General features: G+C 47.4%; 1 protein-coding gene across 1 annotated transcript in view; it reads left to right on the top strand.

The window, feature by feature from the left end:
- jarid2b (jumonji, AT rich interactive domain 2b) overlaps positions 1-17,500 on the top strand; it is a 52,768-nt gene that overhangs the window by 12,541 nt on the left and 22,727 nt on the right. The window contains exons 2-4 of the mRNA XM_031585743.1: positions 5,769-5,971; positions 12,829-12,852; positions 16,209-16,379. Of these exons, the coding sequence (XP_031441603.1) occupies positions 5,839-5,971; positions 12,829-12,852; positions 16,209-16,379 (328 nt within the window). The 5' untranslated portion in view covers positions 5,769-5,838. The remainder of the gene's footprint in view (positions 1-5,768; positions 5,972-12,828; positions 12,853-16,208; positions 16,380-17,500) is intronic.

Here is a 17,500-nt window from a genome sequence, read left to right as displayed (position 1 = left end):
GTGTGTGTGTGTGTGTGTGTGTGTGTGTGGTGTGTGTGTGCTTGAGCATTTGTACCTGAGAGAGAGAGAGAGAGTGTAGTGTAGATCAGGGGTCTTCAACCTTTTTCAGCCCAAGGAACCCTTGGCTGAGAGAGACGCTGAGCAGGGACCCCCACCCCCGAATTTGGGCCTGATATTCATGTAATTTATTTGGAACTAAGTGTCAGTCACACACACACACTCCCCTACACATGTTTAAACAGAATTACAAATCATCTGTGACACACAACTCGTTTCAATTTATTCTGTTTATTATTGACATTTTTTTCCCTTACAGTTAGCCATCACTCTGTATTCAATTAGGCAGGGACAAATAATTAAGTAGCTTGAGAAGCTTAAGTACGGATGAAATATCTCATACCTAGTGAGAGATCTGACGTTTGAGAATTCATCATTCATGTCTTTGGCAACAACATTCTCCCTATGTCATACAACATTCTCCCATTCTCCCTCCGTCAAACTTCAGATAATTCTCTGAATATTTACGTGTCTTCTCCCGTTTGCGCTTTTTGCTGTTCATGGAAGGGGTGTTGGCATCCTCTGAAGGTAGATCATCTGAACCGCCATCAGTGATGTCTGACGAGGAGCTTTTGTTCCGAGAAATTACAAAACGATTTCAAATTGTATGGTTATGGCAGGTAACGTCTTTTGGCACCAGATAGCTAAATGTAGCTAAAAGTGCATATGTTGCCATGGTGATCAAATGATCGCGTGAAGACTCATGGGTAGCCTATGTATTATTTTTAAGGAATAGAAAGCAATTTTTACGTTCTGCTTATGTAGTCTTTTGGACGTTTTTAATTTTTGGAAGAGGGAAAAAATGCTTCAGATGAAATAATTTGGCGGACCCCCTGCAGTACCTCCGCTGACCCCCTGGGGGTCGCGGACCCCCGGTTGAAGACCTCTGGTGTAGATGATTTGGGTCTATGGTGTGTGTGTGTGTGTGTGTGTGTGTGTGTGTGTGTGTGCGCCTGCATGCGTAGGCTTGAGCATTTGTACCTGAGAGAGAGAGAGTGTAGAGTAGATGATTTGGGTCTATGATGTGTGTGTGTGTGTGTGTGTGTGTGTGTGTGTGTGTGTGCGCCTGCATGCGTAGGCTTGAGCATTTGTACCTGAGAGAGAGAGAGTGTAGTGTAGGTGATTTGGGTCTATGATGTGTGTGTGTGTGTGTGTGTGTGTGTGTGTGTGTGTGTGCGCCTGCATGCGTAGGCTTGAGCATTTGTACCTGAGAGAGAGAGAGTGTAGTGTAGGTGATTTGGGTCTATGATGATGTGGTTTTAGCTGACCAAGCTGGGTGGGTCATGTGAGGAGCGATGCTCATATACTCCCGCTCTCGTGGGCCACTTATCACCTGCTGTGGGTAAACATGCCACACACACACACACACACACTCACACTCACACTCACACTCACACACACTCCCACACACACACACACACACACTCCCATTTCACTCACTGACAAATGAGAGCCTGACTGTGGAAACACTTGAGTGTCATCCTCCAGCCAGCCCCTGCACTGGTCATTTCTCAAGCGCTTGCCGCTGAGAGAGCCCAACTGGTGTGTGGGGGTCAAAGGAGGCCCACAGGAATAGTGGAGGGGGTCTGGTCCTCCGCCCCAGTCTTGGTCTGGAGGCCCACAGGAATAGAGGAGGGGGTCTGGTCTGGTCCTCCGCCCCAGTCTTGGTCTGGAGGCCCACAGGAATAGAGGAGGGGGTCTGGTCTGGTCCTCAGCCCCAGTCTTGGCAAACAAACATGAGGAAGCCAGACCTTCACATTCGCTTCCAATAGGCGGCTGCGGTCTGTGTTTGTGTCTGCTTGATGTGCTGAGAGATTGACGTTCACTTGCAGAATTAGTTTGCTTCTCGCCAGGCCGTGGTTCTGGATATTGTACTGAGTCACTCTCACCAGGCCGTGGTTGAGGATATTGTGCGTAGTCACGCTCACCAGAACAGCAGGCTCCACCATGACTGCTCCGTGTCGTGTTGTGTCTGTGTTTAGCTCCACCATGACTGCTCCGTGTCGTGTCGTGTCGTGTCGTGTCTGTGTTTAGCTCCACCATGACTGCTCCGTGTCGTGTTGTGTCTGTGTTTAGCTCCACCATGACTGCTCCGTGTCGTGTCGTGTCGTGTCGTGTCGTGTCGTGTCTGTGTTTAGCTCTTGCTCTGCCACAGGCAGGAATAGCAGAGCCGCTGGCCTCCACAGGCAGGCAGGAGGGGCGGGGCAGGAGCCGTCTAGACAGAGCCTTTGAAGTGTGGGCACACTCATCGTTTTATGGCCTGTTCTCTGCTCTAAGACCAAAGAGTCTCAGGCCACTTAGAGAGGCCTTCACTTGCCCCTTAAAGAAAGGCAACAACACAATGTCACCCCTCCCAAGTAAAACCGGTCTCCTCCTTCCAAACATGCTGTGGTTCTTCTTCTTGTTCTCAGTGTGGCCATTTCCACTCTTGCTCTCATCGCCTCAGACCTGCAGGACATTTGCTGTCGATCTGATTCCTCTGTTTATGTCATTGTCAGTTTATTTTGGTTCCTGCCATAAATAGCTGGAGCACAAGAGAAGCCAAAGTGCTGTGGAGAAGGCTGCTCGTCCGTCTGACGCTCTCCAGCAGATGGGTGGAGTGTGTGCGGACTCAGAGCTCAGGATGACACATGACTCTTGTTCCGCTTGTTCAATTAGAAAAAGGCTTCTGTTAGAGAGGCCTGAGCGTTGTCAACAGGATGTGGATTGCTTTTGCTGGGGCTTGCATAGCCCCTAGTGAGGACCCCAGCCAGCTTCTGTGAACCAACATCCTGTGTGTGTGTGTGTGTGTGTGGTTGTGTGTGGTTGTGTGTGTGTGTGTGTGTGTGTGTGTGTGTGTGTGTGGTTGTGTGTGTGTGTGTGTGGTGTGTGTGTGTGTGTGTGTGTGTGGTTGTGAGTGCCATTATCCATCAGAATAAAGCCCCAGTGCTCTGTCTCAGGTGCTGGTCATCATGTGCTATGAAGCAGCCTGTCCCCCCCCCCACTCTGCTGGTGGGTAATGCCCTGTGCTCTGTGGAGGGCCTCTTGGCTGAGATTGGCCCATTAGTCTTCCCACCGGAGGATTGGTGTGGGTCCACAGAGCTCACGCTCGCGCTCGCGCACGGGTTTGTCTGTGTGGCCACGTTTGGGACCCTTCATACTTTGGGATTCAGTATTTTAGTCACGGTTTGCTGAAATTGTGGAAGCTCAGACAAGTATTATACGCCAGTTCATTGCATTAACCGAAAGAGAGAAGGAGAGGAGGAGAGGAGAGGAGAGATGGAGAGAAAAAAAGAAGAGAAGAGAGGGACAGCATGTCTGGAGTGAAATGGCAGCGCTGTGAATTGATTAGCGATGCTGTCTCTGTGTGTCAGCTCTGTTATGATTGCTGGGGAATATCGGCAACAGATATCGGATTGAATGAGTAGATTATTCCATGTTTGGGAGTGTGTGTGTCTGTGTGTGTGTGTGTGTGTGTATGTGTGTGTGTGTGTGCTCTCTCTCTCTCTCTCTCTCTCCTGGGTATGCATTTGGCATGGTGCCGGCAAGAGAGATGGATCTGGAATGCCTCAGAAATGATGACATGATGAGGAAATGAAATGGTTTGCTGTGTGCTCTAAGAATGTGGTGTGTGTGTGTGTGTGTGTGTGTGTGTAGGGTTTCACAGTTGGACCCACCAAATCCAGCTCTCCAGAGCTGTCTGTTCCCTTACGGTGTGTGTGTGTGTGTGTGTGTGTGTGTGTGTGTGTCTTTCTCTCCAGAGCTGTCTGTTCCCTTACGGTGTGTGTGTGTGTGTGTGTGTATGTCTCTCTCCAGAGCTGTCTGTTCCCTTACGGTGTGTGTGTGTGTGTGTGTGTGTGTGTGTGTCTTTCTCTCCAGAGCTGTCTGTTCCCTTACGGTGTGTGTGTGTGTCTTTCTGTTCCCCTCTGTGGAATTGTAGACGGTGAGAGAGAAGAAACAAATCATGCTGAAAGGAGAATCAGATTTTCGAAAGGGGGAAAGAGGCAGAGAGAGAGAGAGATCGAGAGAGAGATCGAGAGAGAGGGAATAAAGACGCTTGGCCTTGAAGTCAGGCGGAGATGTTTTGTCCTTCTCTCTCCTCAGCTGTCAGGCGTGCCAGAGGTCTGACCCATTTCATGGAGATCTTAATTACATTTCAGAGCTGCCACAGGAATCAGCCAGCTGTGTGTTAGAATAACGCCACGCCTTTTGGACTCTCACATTAGTTAACTCCATAGGAGAACAAATGTTTGCAAGACAAATGCCTTCATTCCCTCCTCCTGTTGGAGATGGAGTTGGGCAGGATTGCACTGTTGCGTCCATCTTGATCCACACGCTCTGTCTTCATGCCTGTTCATCGCTGGGCTTGGGTGCTACAACGTCACGGCCGCTCTGAACCTCCAGCCGCTGGTCTCTTACACCACACACACACACACACACACACACACACACACACACACACACACACACACACACACACACACACACACACTGATTGAGTTAGTCATGGAGACGGACTGGACCACAGCCAAACAGTCACCACCACCATGACAAATGAAGGGGGCAGAATGTATGTGCTCAGTGTTCACAAGCAGCAAATATTCAGACTTTTGACATTTTTGAATGTATATGCCGTGTGTGTGTGTGTGTGACTGGTTATGCTTTATTATTGAGGTACATGTGTCATACTGTATATGCAGTGGTGAGGCCAGAGAGAGCCTGTGTGTGTGTGTGTGTGTGTGTGTGTGTGTGTGTGTGTGTGTGTGTGTGTGTGTGTGTGTGTGTCTGTGTCATATATGCAGTGGTGAGGCCAAAGAGAGCCTGTGTGTGTGTGTGTGTGTGTGTGTCTGTCATATATGCAGTGGTGAGGCCAAAGAGAGCCTGTGTGTCTGTGTGTGTGTCTGTGTCATGTATGCAGTGGTGAGGCCAAAGCAAGCCTGTGTGTGTGTGTGTGTGTGTGTCATATATGCAGTAGTAGAGGCCAAAGCAAGCCTGTGTGTGTGTCTGTGTCAAGTATGCAGTGGTGAGGCCAAAGCAAGTGTGTGTGTGTGTGTGTGTGTGTGTGTGTGTGTGTGTGTCATATATGCAGTAGTGAGGCCAAAGAGAGAGTGTGTGTGTGTGTGTCATATATGCAGTAGTGAGGCCAAAGAGAGAGTGTGTGTGTGTGTGTCATATATGCAGTAGTGAGGCCAAAGAGAGCCTGTGTGTGTGTGTCTGTGTCATATATGCAGTAGTGAGGCCAAAGAGAGCGTGTGTGTGTGTGTGTGTGTGTGTGTGTGTGTGTGTGTGTGTGTGTGTGTCATATATGCAGTGGTGAGGCCAAAGAGAGCCTGTGTGTGTTTGTGTGTGTGTGTCATATATGCAGTGGTGAGGCCAAAGAGAGCCTGTGTGTGTGTGTCTGTGTCATATATGCAGTAGTGAGGCCAAAGAGAGCGTGTGTGTGTGTGTGTGTGTGTGTGTGTGTGTGTGTGTGTGTGTGTGTGTCATATATGCAGTGGTGAGGCCAAAGAGAGCCTGTGTGTGTTTGTGTGTGTGTGTCATATATGCAGTGGTGAGGCCAAAGAGAGCCTGTGTGTGTGTGTGTGTGTGTGTGTGTCATATATGCAGTGGGAAGGCCAGAGAGAGCCTGTGTGTGTGTGTGTGTGTGTGTGTGTGTGTGTGTGTGTGTGTGTGTGTGTGTGTCATATATGCGTGATGTAAGGTGATCTAACCTCATGTATTGTGCTTCCCAGGCCACGCCTCCAGGCACAGAGGAAGTTTGCCCAGTCTCAGCCCAACTCCCCCAGCACCACCCCCATCAAGATGGCCGACGCCTCCCTGCCCGCCCCCATCAAGATGGCCGACGCCTCCCTGCCCGCCCCCTCGGCACCAATCACGGACCTCTCCCGCCGCAAACCCAAAACGGAGGACTTCCTCACCTTCTTATGTCTGCGAGGTAAAGGAACTGTGCTAACCCTTCCCTCCCTCCCCTCCCTTTCCATTCCACCCATTTGTCTTCAGGTCCCTTCATCAGGGCCAGGTTTACACCATGCCTAACCGCAGCTCTATGCCAGCCATCCTGCCCATGCCCTAACTGCAGCTCTATGCCAGCCATCCTGCCCATGCCTAACCGCAGCTTTATGCCAGGCGTCCTGCCCATGCCCTAACTGCAGCTCTATGCCAGCCATCCTGCCCATGCCCTAACTGCAGCTCTATGCCAGCCATCCTGCCCATGCCCTAACCGCAGCTTTATGCCAGGCGTCCTGCCCATGCCCTAACTGCAGCTCTATGCCAGGCGTCCTGCCCATGCCCTAACTGCAGCTCTATGCCAGGCGTCCTGCCCATGCCCTAACCGCAGCTCTATGCCAGGCGTCATGCCCATGCCCTAACTGCAGCTCTATGCCAGGCGTCATGCCCATGCCCTAACCGCAGCTCTATGCCAGGCGTCCTGCCCATGCCCTAACCGCAGCTCTATGCCAGGCATCTTGCCCATGCCCAGATAAAAACCTCCACGGAAGAGGTGCACACAGAGATCCTTTCCTCTACCATCAACCAGCAAAACATCTGAACAAGGACATGGAACTATTAAGTGATATTGACTGCTCAGCTCCTGGATGGAACTAAGACATGGCAGGCATCTTTAGACTGGCCAGGCCAGGCCAGGCCAGGCCAGGCCAGGCCAGAGCAGGGCAGGCCAGGCCAGGCCAGGGCAGGGCAGGGCAGAGCTGCTGGAGTATGGCTCTCTGGGCCGTGTCCACCTGGGCTGTTTGTGGGTGTGAACTTGCATGCACTCTTTTAGCACACAGCAGCCTGTGGAAGCTCCAGTACTCCCAGGTACACAACCTTAGTTTACAACTGTGAGAAGAGAATCAGCACACACACACACACACACACACACACACACACAGCATGAGAGAGAGAGAATCTCTTTCTCGTACATCATACTATGACCCTCTGTCTCTCTCTTATGCACTCACATGCACACACACTTTTAGGGTACATCCTTGGAATGACCCACAAAATAGCAAAATGAGGCCACTTTCTCTGCCAATTACAAAAACATGCCATGAGAATATCCACATACAACCCTGTCTGTCTGTCTGTCTGTCTGTCTGTCTGTCTGTCTGTCTGTCTCTTTATTTATTTCTCTCTCTCTCTCTCACTTTTCGTCTGCATGGTATTTCTCATCACATCCCAGTGTATTCAGTAAGCATACGTAAGTGTGTCTATTGTCCAGAGTGTTTAAGATTTTATTAGATGGAAAGATTTGTTCAGGAGCTGCTAACTGTTCTCTTTTGAAGCTTCAGGGAGGGTTTAACAGATGGAGTCGGAGACGTGTCAGGGAGTCTAATATGTGTGCACTCCTGTATCGAGACCAGAACAGTAGAAAACACATGGAAGGAGGCAGACTTAAATGATTTGACCACATTTCCCAAGCCTGCAGTGTGCCGTGATACCCCAAATCATTCATGTTGATGTGTTGGCATGTGTGAGCCTGGTGTCTACTTCTCCAGCTGATGCGTTCACAGACACATTCTGCTACAGTGAATTAGATACACATGAGCTATATCAAAGAAAGCTATAATATGAATTTAAAACTTCCATTAACCCATAGCTATGGACTGGAGTCAATGTTAGAGACCTGTGTGTGTGTGTGTGTGTGTGTGTGTGTGTGTGTGGCCACTTTTCAGCAGGGGTGTTCTTTTGCATTTGGTCACCATAGCAACGGGCCACACCCTTTTGGCCATGGCAATGATATTTTTAGATTACCCCTGTGGTGAACGGGGGGGTATTCCAAGTATGTGGTTTAGTGGCAAACCTGGGTAAGTTAACTCTGAGTCTCCTAGCAACACAAAACCACAGGGCTCTTCTTTTGAGAAGTGTACCCCTTACTCTGAGTTAGTACTCAGATTACTCAGATTAAGAATCTCTTTTTCAAGGGAGACCTTGCCAAGACAGGCAGCAGCATACATACAAACATAGTTACAGACAGAAACACAAAAGAAGACAACATTTAGCAGTTAGTGTCCCCTAATATGTGATTGTACATGTGCGTATGTACTAACCTTTGAGGTAGTGGTGTGTGTGCCCCATACACTCAACATACACATAAGCACAATAACATGGTGTCATCATACACTAAAAACCTACATGCACTCACTGAACCCATTATTGTGTCTTCAGTACACACATTTAACACATTATTGTGTCTTCACTACACACTACACACATTTAACACATTATTGTGTCTTCAGTACACACACTACACACATTATTGTGTCTTCACTACACACTACACACATTTAACACATTATTGTGTCTTCAGTACACACATTTAACACATTATTGTGTCTTCAGTACACACTACACACATTTAACACATTATTGTGTCTTCACTACACACTACACACATTTAACACATTATTGTGTCTTCAGTACACACATTTAACACATTATTGTGTCTTCAGTACACACTACACACATTTAACACATTATTGTGTCTTCACTACACACTACACACATTTAACACATTATTGTGTCTTCAGTACACACTACACACATTTAACACATTATTGTGTCTTCACTACACACTACACACATTTAACACATTATTGTGTCTTCAGTACACACATTTAACACATTATTGTGTCTTCAGTACACACATTTAACACATTATTGTGTCTTCGCCTGGCCTATTATAATGGTGCACCATGGGACATGTAGGATGTTTTCCTTTATACACACATCCTTCACACAAACATGTGGCTTGTGGATAAGAACACATTCCCAAGCAGTTCCCAGTAGTTCTCAGGATGTATGCTGTTTATGCTAAAGAGTATCAGTGGCTCAAGGAGGCTCTTTACTGTGACATTGTGATGAATGTGCAGTGTGTGCAGTGTGGAGTTTGCCCAGCTTGAGTTTAGAATCTGTCTGCAGCTATGGACTAGACCTATTCAATTGGGATTTCAACAGTACAATTACAGAAACACTATGATATCCAAGCATGGAGTGATATAGATTTTCTCTCTTGGGAAAGATGTGTGTCTGATGCAATCTGGAGCAATGTGTGACAGACACACACACACACACACACACACACACACACACATACACATACAAGGGAATTAGAGTGTAATGTTTCAGCTCGGTGTTTATGCCTTACAGGCCTGCCTAAATCCCCTTTATGATGGGTGTTTATGTCCGTGGAGAAATGAATTTGGATTCTCTCCAGCGTGTGTGTCTGTGTGTCTGTGTGTCTGTGTGTCTGTGTGTCTGTGGCTGTGTGTGTGTGTGTGTGTGTGCGGCCATACGTCTTTGTGTGTGTGCGTGTATTTGTGTGTGACAGTTTTCAGCCTGTCTCATGTTACTGCCAGGGAGACCAAATCGGGAATGCTATCTGGACACACACACACACACACACACACACACACACACACAGCACACAGGTCATTGTTGGCCAGAGCAATGACATACTATCCCTGTTTTGGTCTTATCACTTCTCAGGAGCACTCCCTAAGCACACACACACACTCACACACACTCACACACACTCACACACACTCACACACACTCACACACACTCACACACACTCACACACACTCACACACACTCACACACTCATAGACTGACTCTCTCTTTCTCTGGCCTGATACAACCTGATAAACTAGTCAATGAGTAACTGTTGCCAAGACCTGAATGACATAAGTTCCCGATGTAGGTGTGTGTGTATAGGGATGGGGGGCTTCTTTGTCTGTTAGTAAATATTATTTGTTTGTAAAATGTGTAAAATGGAGCTTTTAACATCAACTCTGTCTGTCATTGCCCCTCTTCTCACTCACTCACTCATTCACTCTCTCTCACTCACTCCCTCACTCTCTCTCACTCACTCACTCGCGCTCTCTCTCTCTCACTCACTCACTCACTCACTCACTCACTCACTCACCCACCCACGTCACCCTTCCACAGACTTCATACCTCACATATATAGCATTTCAGTGAAGTGACAAAAATCCAAATCAGACCAGCATGATTCATTGTGTGTCCCTAGAGGAGTACCGCGTGTGCGTGCGTGCGTGCGTGCGTGCATTGATGAAAGGAGATGGAACTATATGCTCTAGACGAGGGGTGTGAGAAGAGTGCAGTTCTAATCTCTAATACTTTCCCCTGCCACACACACACACACACAGTCTACACATTTAGTTATGCACACCTACACATGCAACATTTCACACACACACAAACATAGCCTTTTTACAGAATATTCAATCTATTTCCAGACACACAAACACAGACATACATAGGCACATAGGCCCCTCACACACACAAACAGACACACATAGGCACATAGGCCCCTCACACACACAAACAGACACACATAGGCACATAGGCCCCTCTGACCTTTTGTAATATGCAATGAGTGAGTGATGCTGGAAGCACTTCCATATGACATCACTTAACACCGCCCCATTTCCCAGTGCCCTCTGTGGGGTGAGACGGCAAGCCCTCGGGGGCATTAGAAGACTTCCTCCAGAGGCCACGCCTGCAGAGAATAGTCTACTGTGTGTGTGTTTGAGAGTGTGTGTGTGTGTGTGTTTGAGAGTGTGTGTGTGTTTGTTTGTGTGTGTGTCCATGGGTAGGTGTACTGTAATGAGGTGTTGTGTGTGTGTGTGTGTGTGTGTGTGTGTGTGTGTTTGTTTGTGTATGTGTCCATGGGTAGGTGTACTGTAATGAGGTGTTGTGTGTGTGTGTGTGTGTGTGTGTGTGTGTGTGTGTGTGTGTGTGTGTGTGTGTGTGTGTCCATGGGTAGGTGTACTGTAATGAGGTGTTGTATGCATGTGTGTGTGTGTGTGTGTGTCTCACTGGTTGTGGCTCTGCTTCTCCTGTGTGTGTGCCCAAACTGCCACTCTATAAAGAGCCTCGGGCTTGAGGTCCGTGAGTAGACAGCTTTGGTTGTAATTATGGCGGCGCACGGTTCAGAATGACAATGGTAATGGACGCTTTCATCCCTAATTAGGATTTGTGTCTGTTGCTGGAGAATATGAGAGCAGGCATAATTGGGGATTGGGGAAGGGCTGGGTTTTACTGTCTGTCTGTCTGTCTGTCTGTCTGTCTGGAAGCTGAAAGACCCAACTTCTGTGCCAGAGGGAGAGAGAGAGGAAGAGAGGGAAGGAGGGAGAGAAAGACAAGGATAGAGGGAGGGAGGGAGGGAGGGAGAGAAAGACAAGGATGAAGAGAGGGAAGGAGGGAGAGAAAGACAAGGATAGAGGGAGGGAGGGAGCGAGGGAGAGAAAGATAGAGGGAGGGAGGGAGAGAAAGATAGAGGGAGGGAGGGAGGGAGAGAAAGACAAGGATAGAGGGAGGGAGGGAGGGAGGGAGGGAAAAGACATTGATGGCTGGTGTGAGGGTGAGTTTCTATTATTAATTCCACCCATGCAACACAATGCCAAGCAGTCACAGGTTCTTTCTCTCTCATTTTGTTTTTCTTTCTGATTTTCTTTTGTCTTTATTTGTAATGAAACTGGGACTGCGTAAAGCGATGATGTAGTGGTGTTCATTGGTGTGTGTGTGTGTGTGTGTGTGTGTGTGTGTGTGTGTGTGTGTGTACTGGGCTTCTGGTTATTGATTTGGAGGGGACTGGGGCTGAGTAAGCACTCTGGACCTCACAGAGGTCACACACACCCTCCACATAACCCTGACCTCCACTCCTCCAGGACAGCCATGCCATGTATTGTGTGTCTTAAGAACCACACACACACACACACACACACACACACACACACTTACACACACACACCTAATCACACACACACACACCTAATCACACACACACACATGGAAAGAGGGAGTACTAAAGGCAGCCATTTTCTTAATTAGAGCAGTGGTTTGAGCTGATTGTGAGAGGCCCTTGTGTTTATTTATGCTGTAACTAACCTCCAGCCACTCACTTGAGGAATTAACTTGTTTAAAAAGGTGGAAAGCTGGCGCAGATGTGTTTTTACAGGCACACACACACACACACACACACACACACACACACACACACACACACACACACACACACACACACACACAGGGAATGAAAATAGGTGGCTGATTTGGGGGCAGGATGTCAGCTCTGTTTTAGACTGACTGTGGCCCCTTAACAGGCTAGAGCCCAAAGGCTATGAATTGTCCAGAGCAGCATGTATCGAATGGGTTTTGGGAATTAGTGATTAGTGAATATTGCTTTGTGAAATGACTTCCATTGGATTTGATATCTCTGTTAATAATCTGAGGTTAAGGCAGCCATTAAACATTAAACATCTTCTTTTTTTTACTGCAGCCTTCCATTGCTGGCTGTACTGAGTGTTCAAATGCATGTTTGTAACCTAACCTCTTAGAGTGTGTGTGTGTGTGTGTGTGTGTGCGTGTGTGTGTGAGAGAGATCCACATCCACAGGGCTGGAGTGTCACTCAGAATCATTCCCACATTCACTGCCAGCTCCTCTTGTCTGCTGTGGGAATAGACACCTTCTTAATGAGAGCCCTAGATCTGTGTCCACACCTCCCCAAATGGACACCGCTTCATGCCACCCCTACACACCCCCACCACACCCCACCCCACACCCCCGCCCCACCCCACCCTTGTGATTTATCTCTGTTTTTCTCAGCCCCAGGCATTCTCATAATAATAAATATCACAACTGTTTAGCGTTATTTCTTTATTTATTTTCTGATCCATTTGATTTCAGCTTGATTGCACTCTTGAAAATGCCTTTATTTCTTTGCTTGATGTCCCACTAATTGTAGTTTTACTTTTACATTTAATTTCAGGTTACTCCACGAGCCAAAATGAAGGTTAGTTGCTTTTCCACATTTCTTCCTAGTGCTTAGAGGCAGTAGAATAAAAGAGCCGTCACTACACTACACACTGATTATCATCTTTTTCATCTTCAAATTGCTTCAAATGCTAGCAATTTTGGCCCTTAAAAGATATCATTATCTTTCATGTAATTTTGTGTAAATTAAAACTTCAAACTTCTAACGACAATTAAAGTTGATTTAACTTGAAATTTTCATTAAAATGCCCTTTGGAGATTCAGAACTCCCTATTTAAGCCATTAAGCTGTATGAACTTTAAGTGATTTAATTAGGTGAAGTGGGTCCAGACTCCGTGCGTGATGATGGGGTCATGGGTGGTGGTCTGGTGGTCTGGTGGTGTGCTCTCTGAAGTGGCCCCAGGTGTGGCACACAGCAGTGGCCCCGCTCTCATCAACAGGCCAGCCGCATTATCAGTGGCCCCAAAGACCCCTTCACTCACTCACACACAAACACACACACAAGGAGCTCTGTGTTCTCCTCCCCGACCCCTCCTCTCTGACCCCCACGAAGGCCAGGCCCCTGAGGTCAGCCCACAGGTCAGAGGTTAACGCCATGGAGACGGTGACCTCTGGAGCAAGGCTGAGGGATTGTCAGATATGCAGTAGTCTTTCATCGCAGAGCAAATGAGATGGCCAGCAGGCGCTAGGGAGGTGGAGGGGGCATGGGTGTTGGTGGGAGGGTATCTGCACTGGTCAACCTCTTAGAAGTTAAACAATAACTACCCCTGGATCTCTTAAGACTCAAGTCTTTCTGCAGACATGTATACACTGTGATTCTTTCTCTCTCTCTTTCTCTCTCTCTCTCTCTCTCTCACTTTCTTTTTCTCTTCCACTCTGTCTGTCTGCTCTCTCTTCTCTCCTACGTGCATACATACATACAAACACAAGGGTGCTTTCTGCACATCCATTGACCGGTGTGCATCTGTGTCACTGTGAACAGAGCTCTCCACAGCGTTGTGTGTACATGTGTGTGTACGGAGATGATGCAGATTTAGCAGAGCTTAATGAGGACTCTCCTGTCAGGTGTGAGTGCAGCCACTGTTCTCCCGTGCTGCCTGGGGAAGCTCATGTTTATGGATCAGTCATGTTGCTGCTCCCCTGTGGTTAATGATGGTGGTGGTGGCTGCAGCACAGCACACAGGCACAGCACACAGGCAGAGCACACAGGCACAGCACACAGGCAGAGCACACAGGCAGAGCACACAGGCACAGCACACAGGCACAGCGCACAGCACACAGGCACAGCACACAGGCAGAGCACAGCACACAGGCAGAGCACAGCACACAGGCAGAGCGCAGCACACAGGCAGAGCGCAGCACACAGGCAGAGCACAGCACACAGGCACAGCACACAGGCACAGCACACAGGCACAGCGCACAGCACACAGGCACAGCACACAGGCAGAGCACAGCACACAGGCAGGGCACAGCACACAGGCACAGCACACAGGCACAGCACACAGGCAGAGCACAGCACACAGGCACAGCACACGGGCAGAGCACAGCACACAGGCACAGCACACGGGCAGAACAGAGAACACAGCACACAGCACACAGGCACAGCACACAGGCACAGCACAGCACACAGGCACAGCACACAGGCAGAACAGAGAACACAGCGCACAGCGCACAGCACACAGCACACAGCACACAGGCACAGCACACAGGCAGAACAGAGAACACAGCACACAGCACACAGCACACAGGCACAGCACACAGGCACAGCACACAGCACACAGGCAGAACACACAGCACACAGCACACAGGCACAGCACACAGGCAGTCAGAGCAGAGCGCTGTACCCTAGAGGTGCGTGAGGAACGTCATGTTTTTAGTGCTGTCTGTCTGTCTGTCACACCCCCATGCTGCTCCTAGGTTTTAATGAGCTCTAGTGATTTAGTGTGTGTGTGTGTGTGTGTGTGTGTGTGTGTGTGTGTGTCTTCATGTCCTTGCTGTGGCTGTGTAAAAGATGAATCCATATTAACATAGCTCATGCTGTGCCCCTAATGGTGCCACCTAAGTCATGCGTGTTTCTGTGATTTGGAATGGACCCAGAGTGACAAAGGAGAGATTTAAAAGACATAGAGAGAGGAAGACGGAGAGAGAGACAGGTTTTGGCCCAATTGTCCTGGGAATTCTGGGAAACGTTCCTCTTTCCTGTCCTTCAGTGTGACATGTTGTCTCACTCACACACAGCGTTTGGTTGAGGCAAACCTGGAGTGTATCCTGAGCACAGATGATCAGATCAGAGATGTCTACATGTCTTGGCCATTAGCAGGCACTTCAGTGGAGCAGAGATACGCTCATTTAACTGACCATGAATGCCAATACCAAAATACCATATTCCAATTGATTTCATCATCCCCCATTTTATACATTTCATTTTGTCATTCCACTCCAGTGCCACATGTCATTTTTATTTGGGGCTCTGTGTGTGCGTGTGTGTGTGGTGTGTGTGTTCACTTAGCTACTGCTCACTGTTCACCAGAAGAAGAGGGAGCTATTAGTTAAACACCCCCAGATGGCATTTTCTTTCTACTGGATGCACTTGCATAAGACACCAGAGAAATGTGACACAGGTCTGAGGGGATGTTTGGAGAATGAACAGTAAAAGCAGTGATTATGGAGAATGAAGAGTAAAAGCAGTGATTATGTATATGGAGAATGAACCGTAAAAGCAGTGATTATGGAGAATGAACAGTAAAAGCAGTGATTATGGAGAATGAAGAGTAAAAGAAGTGATTATGGAGAATGAACCGTAAAAGCAGTGATTATGGAGAATGAACAGTAAAAAGCAGTGATTATGGAGAATGAACCGTAAAAGCAGTGATTATGTATATGGAGAATGAAGAGTAAAATAAGTGATTATGGAGAATGAACAGTAAAAAGCAGTGATTATGGAGAATGAACCGTACAAGCAGTGATTATGTATATGGAGAATGAAGAGTAAAATAAGTGATTATGGAGAATGAACAGTAAAAAGCAGTGATTATGGAGAATGAACCGTAAAAGCAGTGATTATGTATATGGAGAATGAAGAGTAAAAGAAGTGATTATGGAGAATGAACAGTAAAGGCAGTGATTATGGAGAATGAACAGTAAAAGCAGTGATTATGGAGAATGAAGAGTAAAAGCAGTGATTATGTAGAATGAACCGTAAAAGCAGTGATTATGGAGAATGAAGAGTAAAAGCAGTGATTATGGATATGGAATAACTGTCTCAGTGGCACATCCAACATAATATACCATCACTCTCTATCCTACTTTCTATGACACCATAGGGCCTGCTTTGGAATGTATCTTTTTAAAACATTTGTCTTTCCCTCCATCCAGGTTCACCAGCGTTGCCAAGCAACATGACATATTTCGGGAGTTCTCACGAGGGAGACGATCTTGACAGTGATGACGAGTGTGAGGAGGAGGAGCTTGACCCTTGTGTGGCATCTGTGTCCTGCCAGTCAACCCCAAGGAAGGGCAAACTGCCAGGCAAACTGAATGGGCATGGTGAGTCATATACACCGGCACCACCACACACAGTCAATCAATCAATCAATCAATCAATTTGTTTATTTGATCAAGAGGGACAGTGTACATTCATGAACATTAAAATGTAAATGCACCCAATTATAGTCAAAAGGCTAGTTTCCATTGGCAGTCCCCCTGCCAGAGTGAAAAAGGCTATACAACCTAAAAAAGGCATTAACGTATATCAAACATAACAATAAATAAAAAAAATAAGATACCATAAAATAAAATACAATCCCAATATACAAGTTCTACTGCTTACCCACTAGTGATCACATTTTTGGTTATTTATCAACCACGTTTTGAGATTACTTTTAAAACCGTTGAATGAGGTTGATTCTCTAATGTTCTGAGGGAGATGGTTCAGATCCCGGGCTGTCCTAACTGAGAAAACTGACTGTCCAAATACACTTTTTTTTAAAGGAATATCACAGTCTCCTCTTGCTGCCCCTCGAGTAGCACTGGTTGCTGATGTTCTAAACTTGACTAGGCTGCATAGTGGTGGGGGGCAGGTTAAACCGGATTTTTAACATTAAACAGCAGTTTTTAAATGTGATCAGGTTGTCCCAACATCAGTCAACACCACACACAGTCAACACCATACCGACATTTACGTGCACAGAACCCAGAATGTGGTGTTACACTGCTGTACTGCATTGCATACTTACACACACACACACACACACACACACACACACACACACATTCATCACATACAGTTCTCCAGTGTGTGCCTGGGCCTTTAGATGTATGCTGACTTGTGCATAGAGTAAAGACGAGGCAGTTGGAGAAGTGGCTGTTTTCCAGATACACTACAGTAAAAAAACATCCATTTATGTGACCACTCACTCTCTCTCTCTCCGACTGGCTTGTTATTATGTCACTCAACTGAAGACGTACACAGTTGGACACAGAAAATAACAGCTTAGAATGTCCATGAAGGTGACGCACACACACACACACACACACACACACACACACACACACACACTCCGTGGGACAAGTGATGGATGGCTGTTCAGTGATGTATAGCTCTGGCAGCAAGAGGCCCTATGGAGAAAGGGAGAAAGGGAGAGAGGGAGACAGACAGAGAGGGAGGG

The sequence above is a fragment of the Clupea harengus genome, chromosome 19, assembly GCF_900700415.2.
Source record: "Clupea harengus chromosome 19, Ch_v2.0.2, whole genome shotgun sequence".
Lineage (NCBI taxonomy): Eukaryota > Metazoa > Chordata > Actinopteri > Clupeiformes > Clupeidae > Clupea > Clupea harengus.
The sequence above is the reverse complement of the archived record's forward strand: the minus strand, read 5'-3'. Positions and strand labels throughout refer to the sequence as shown.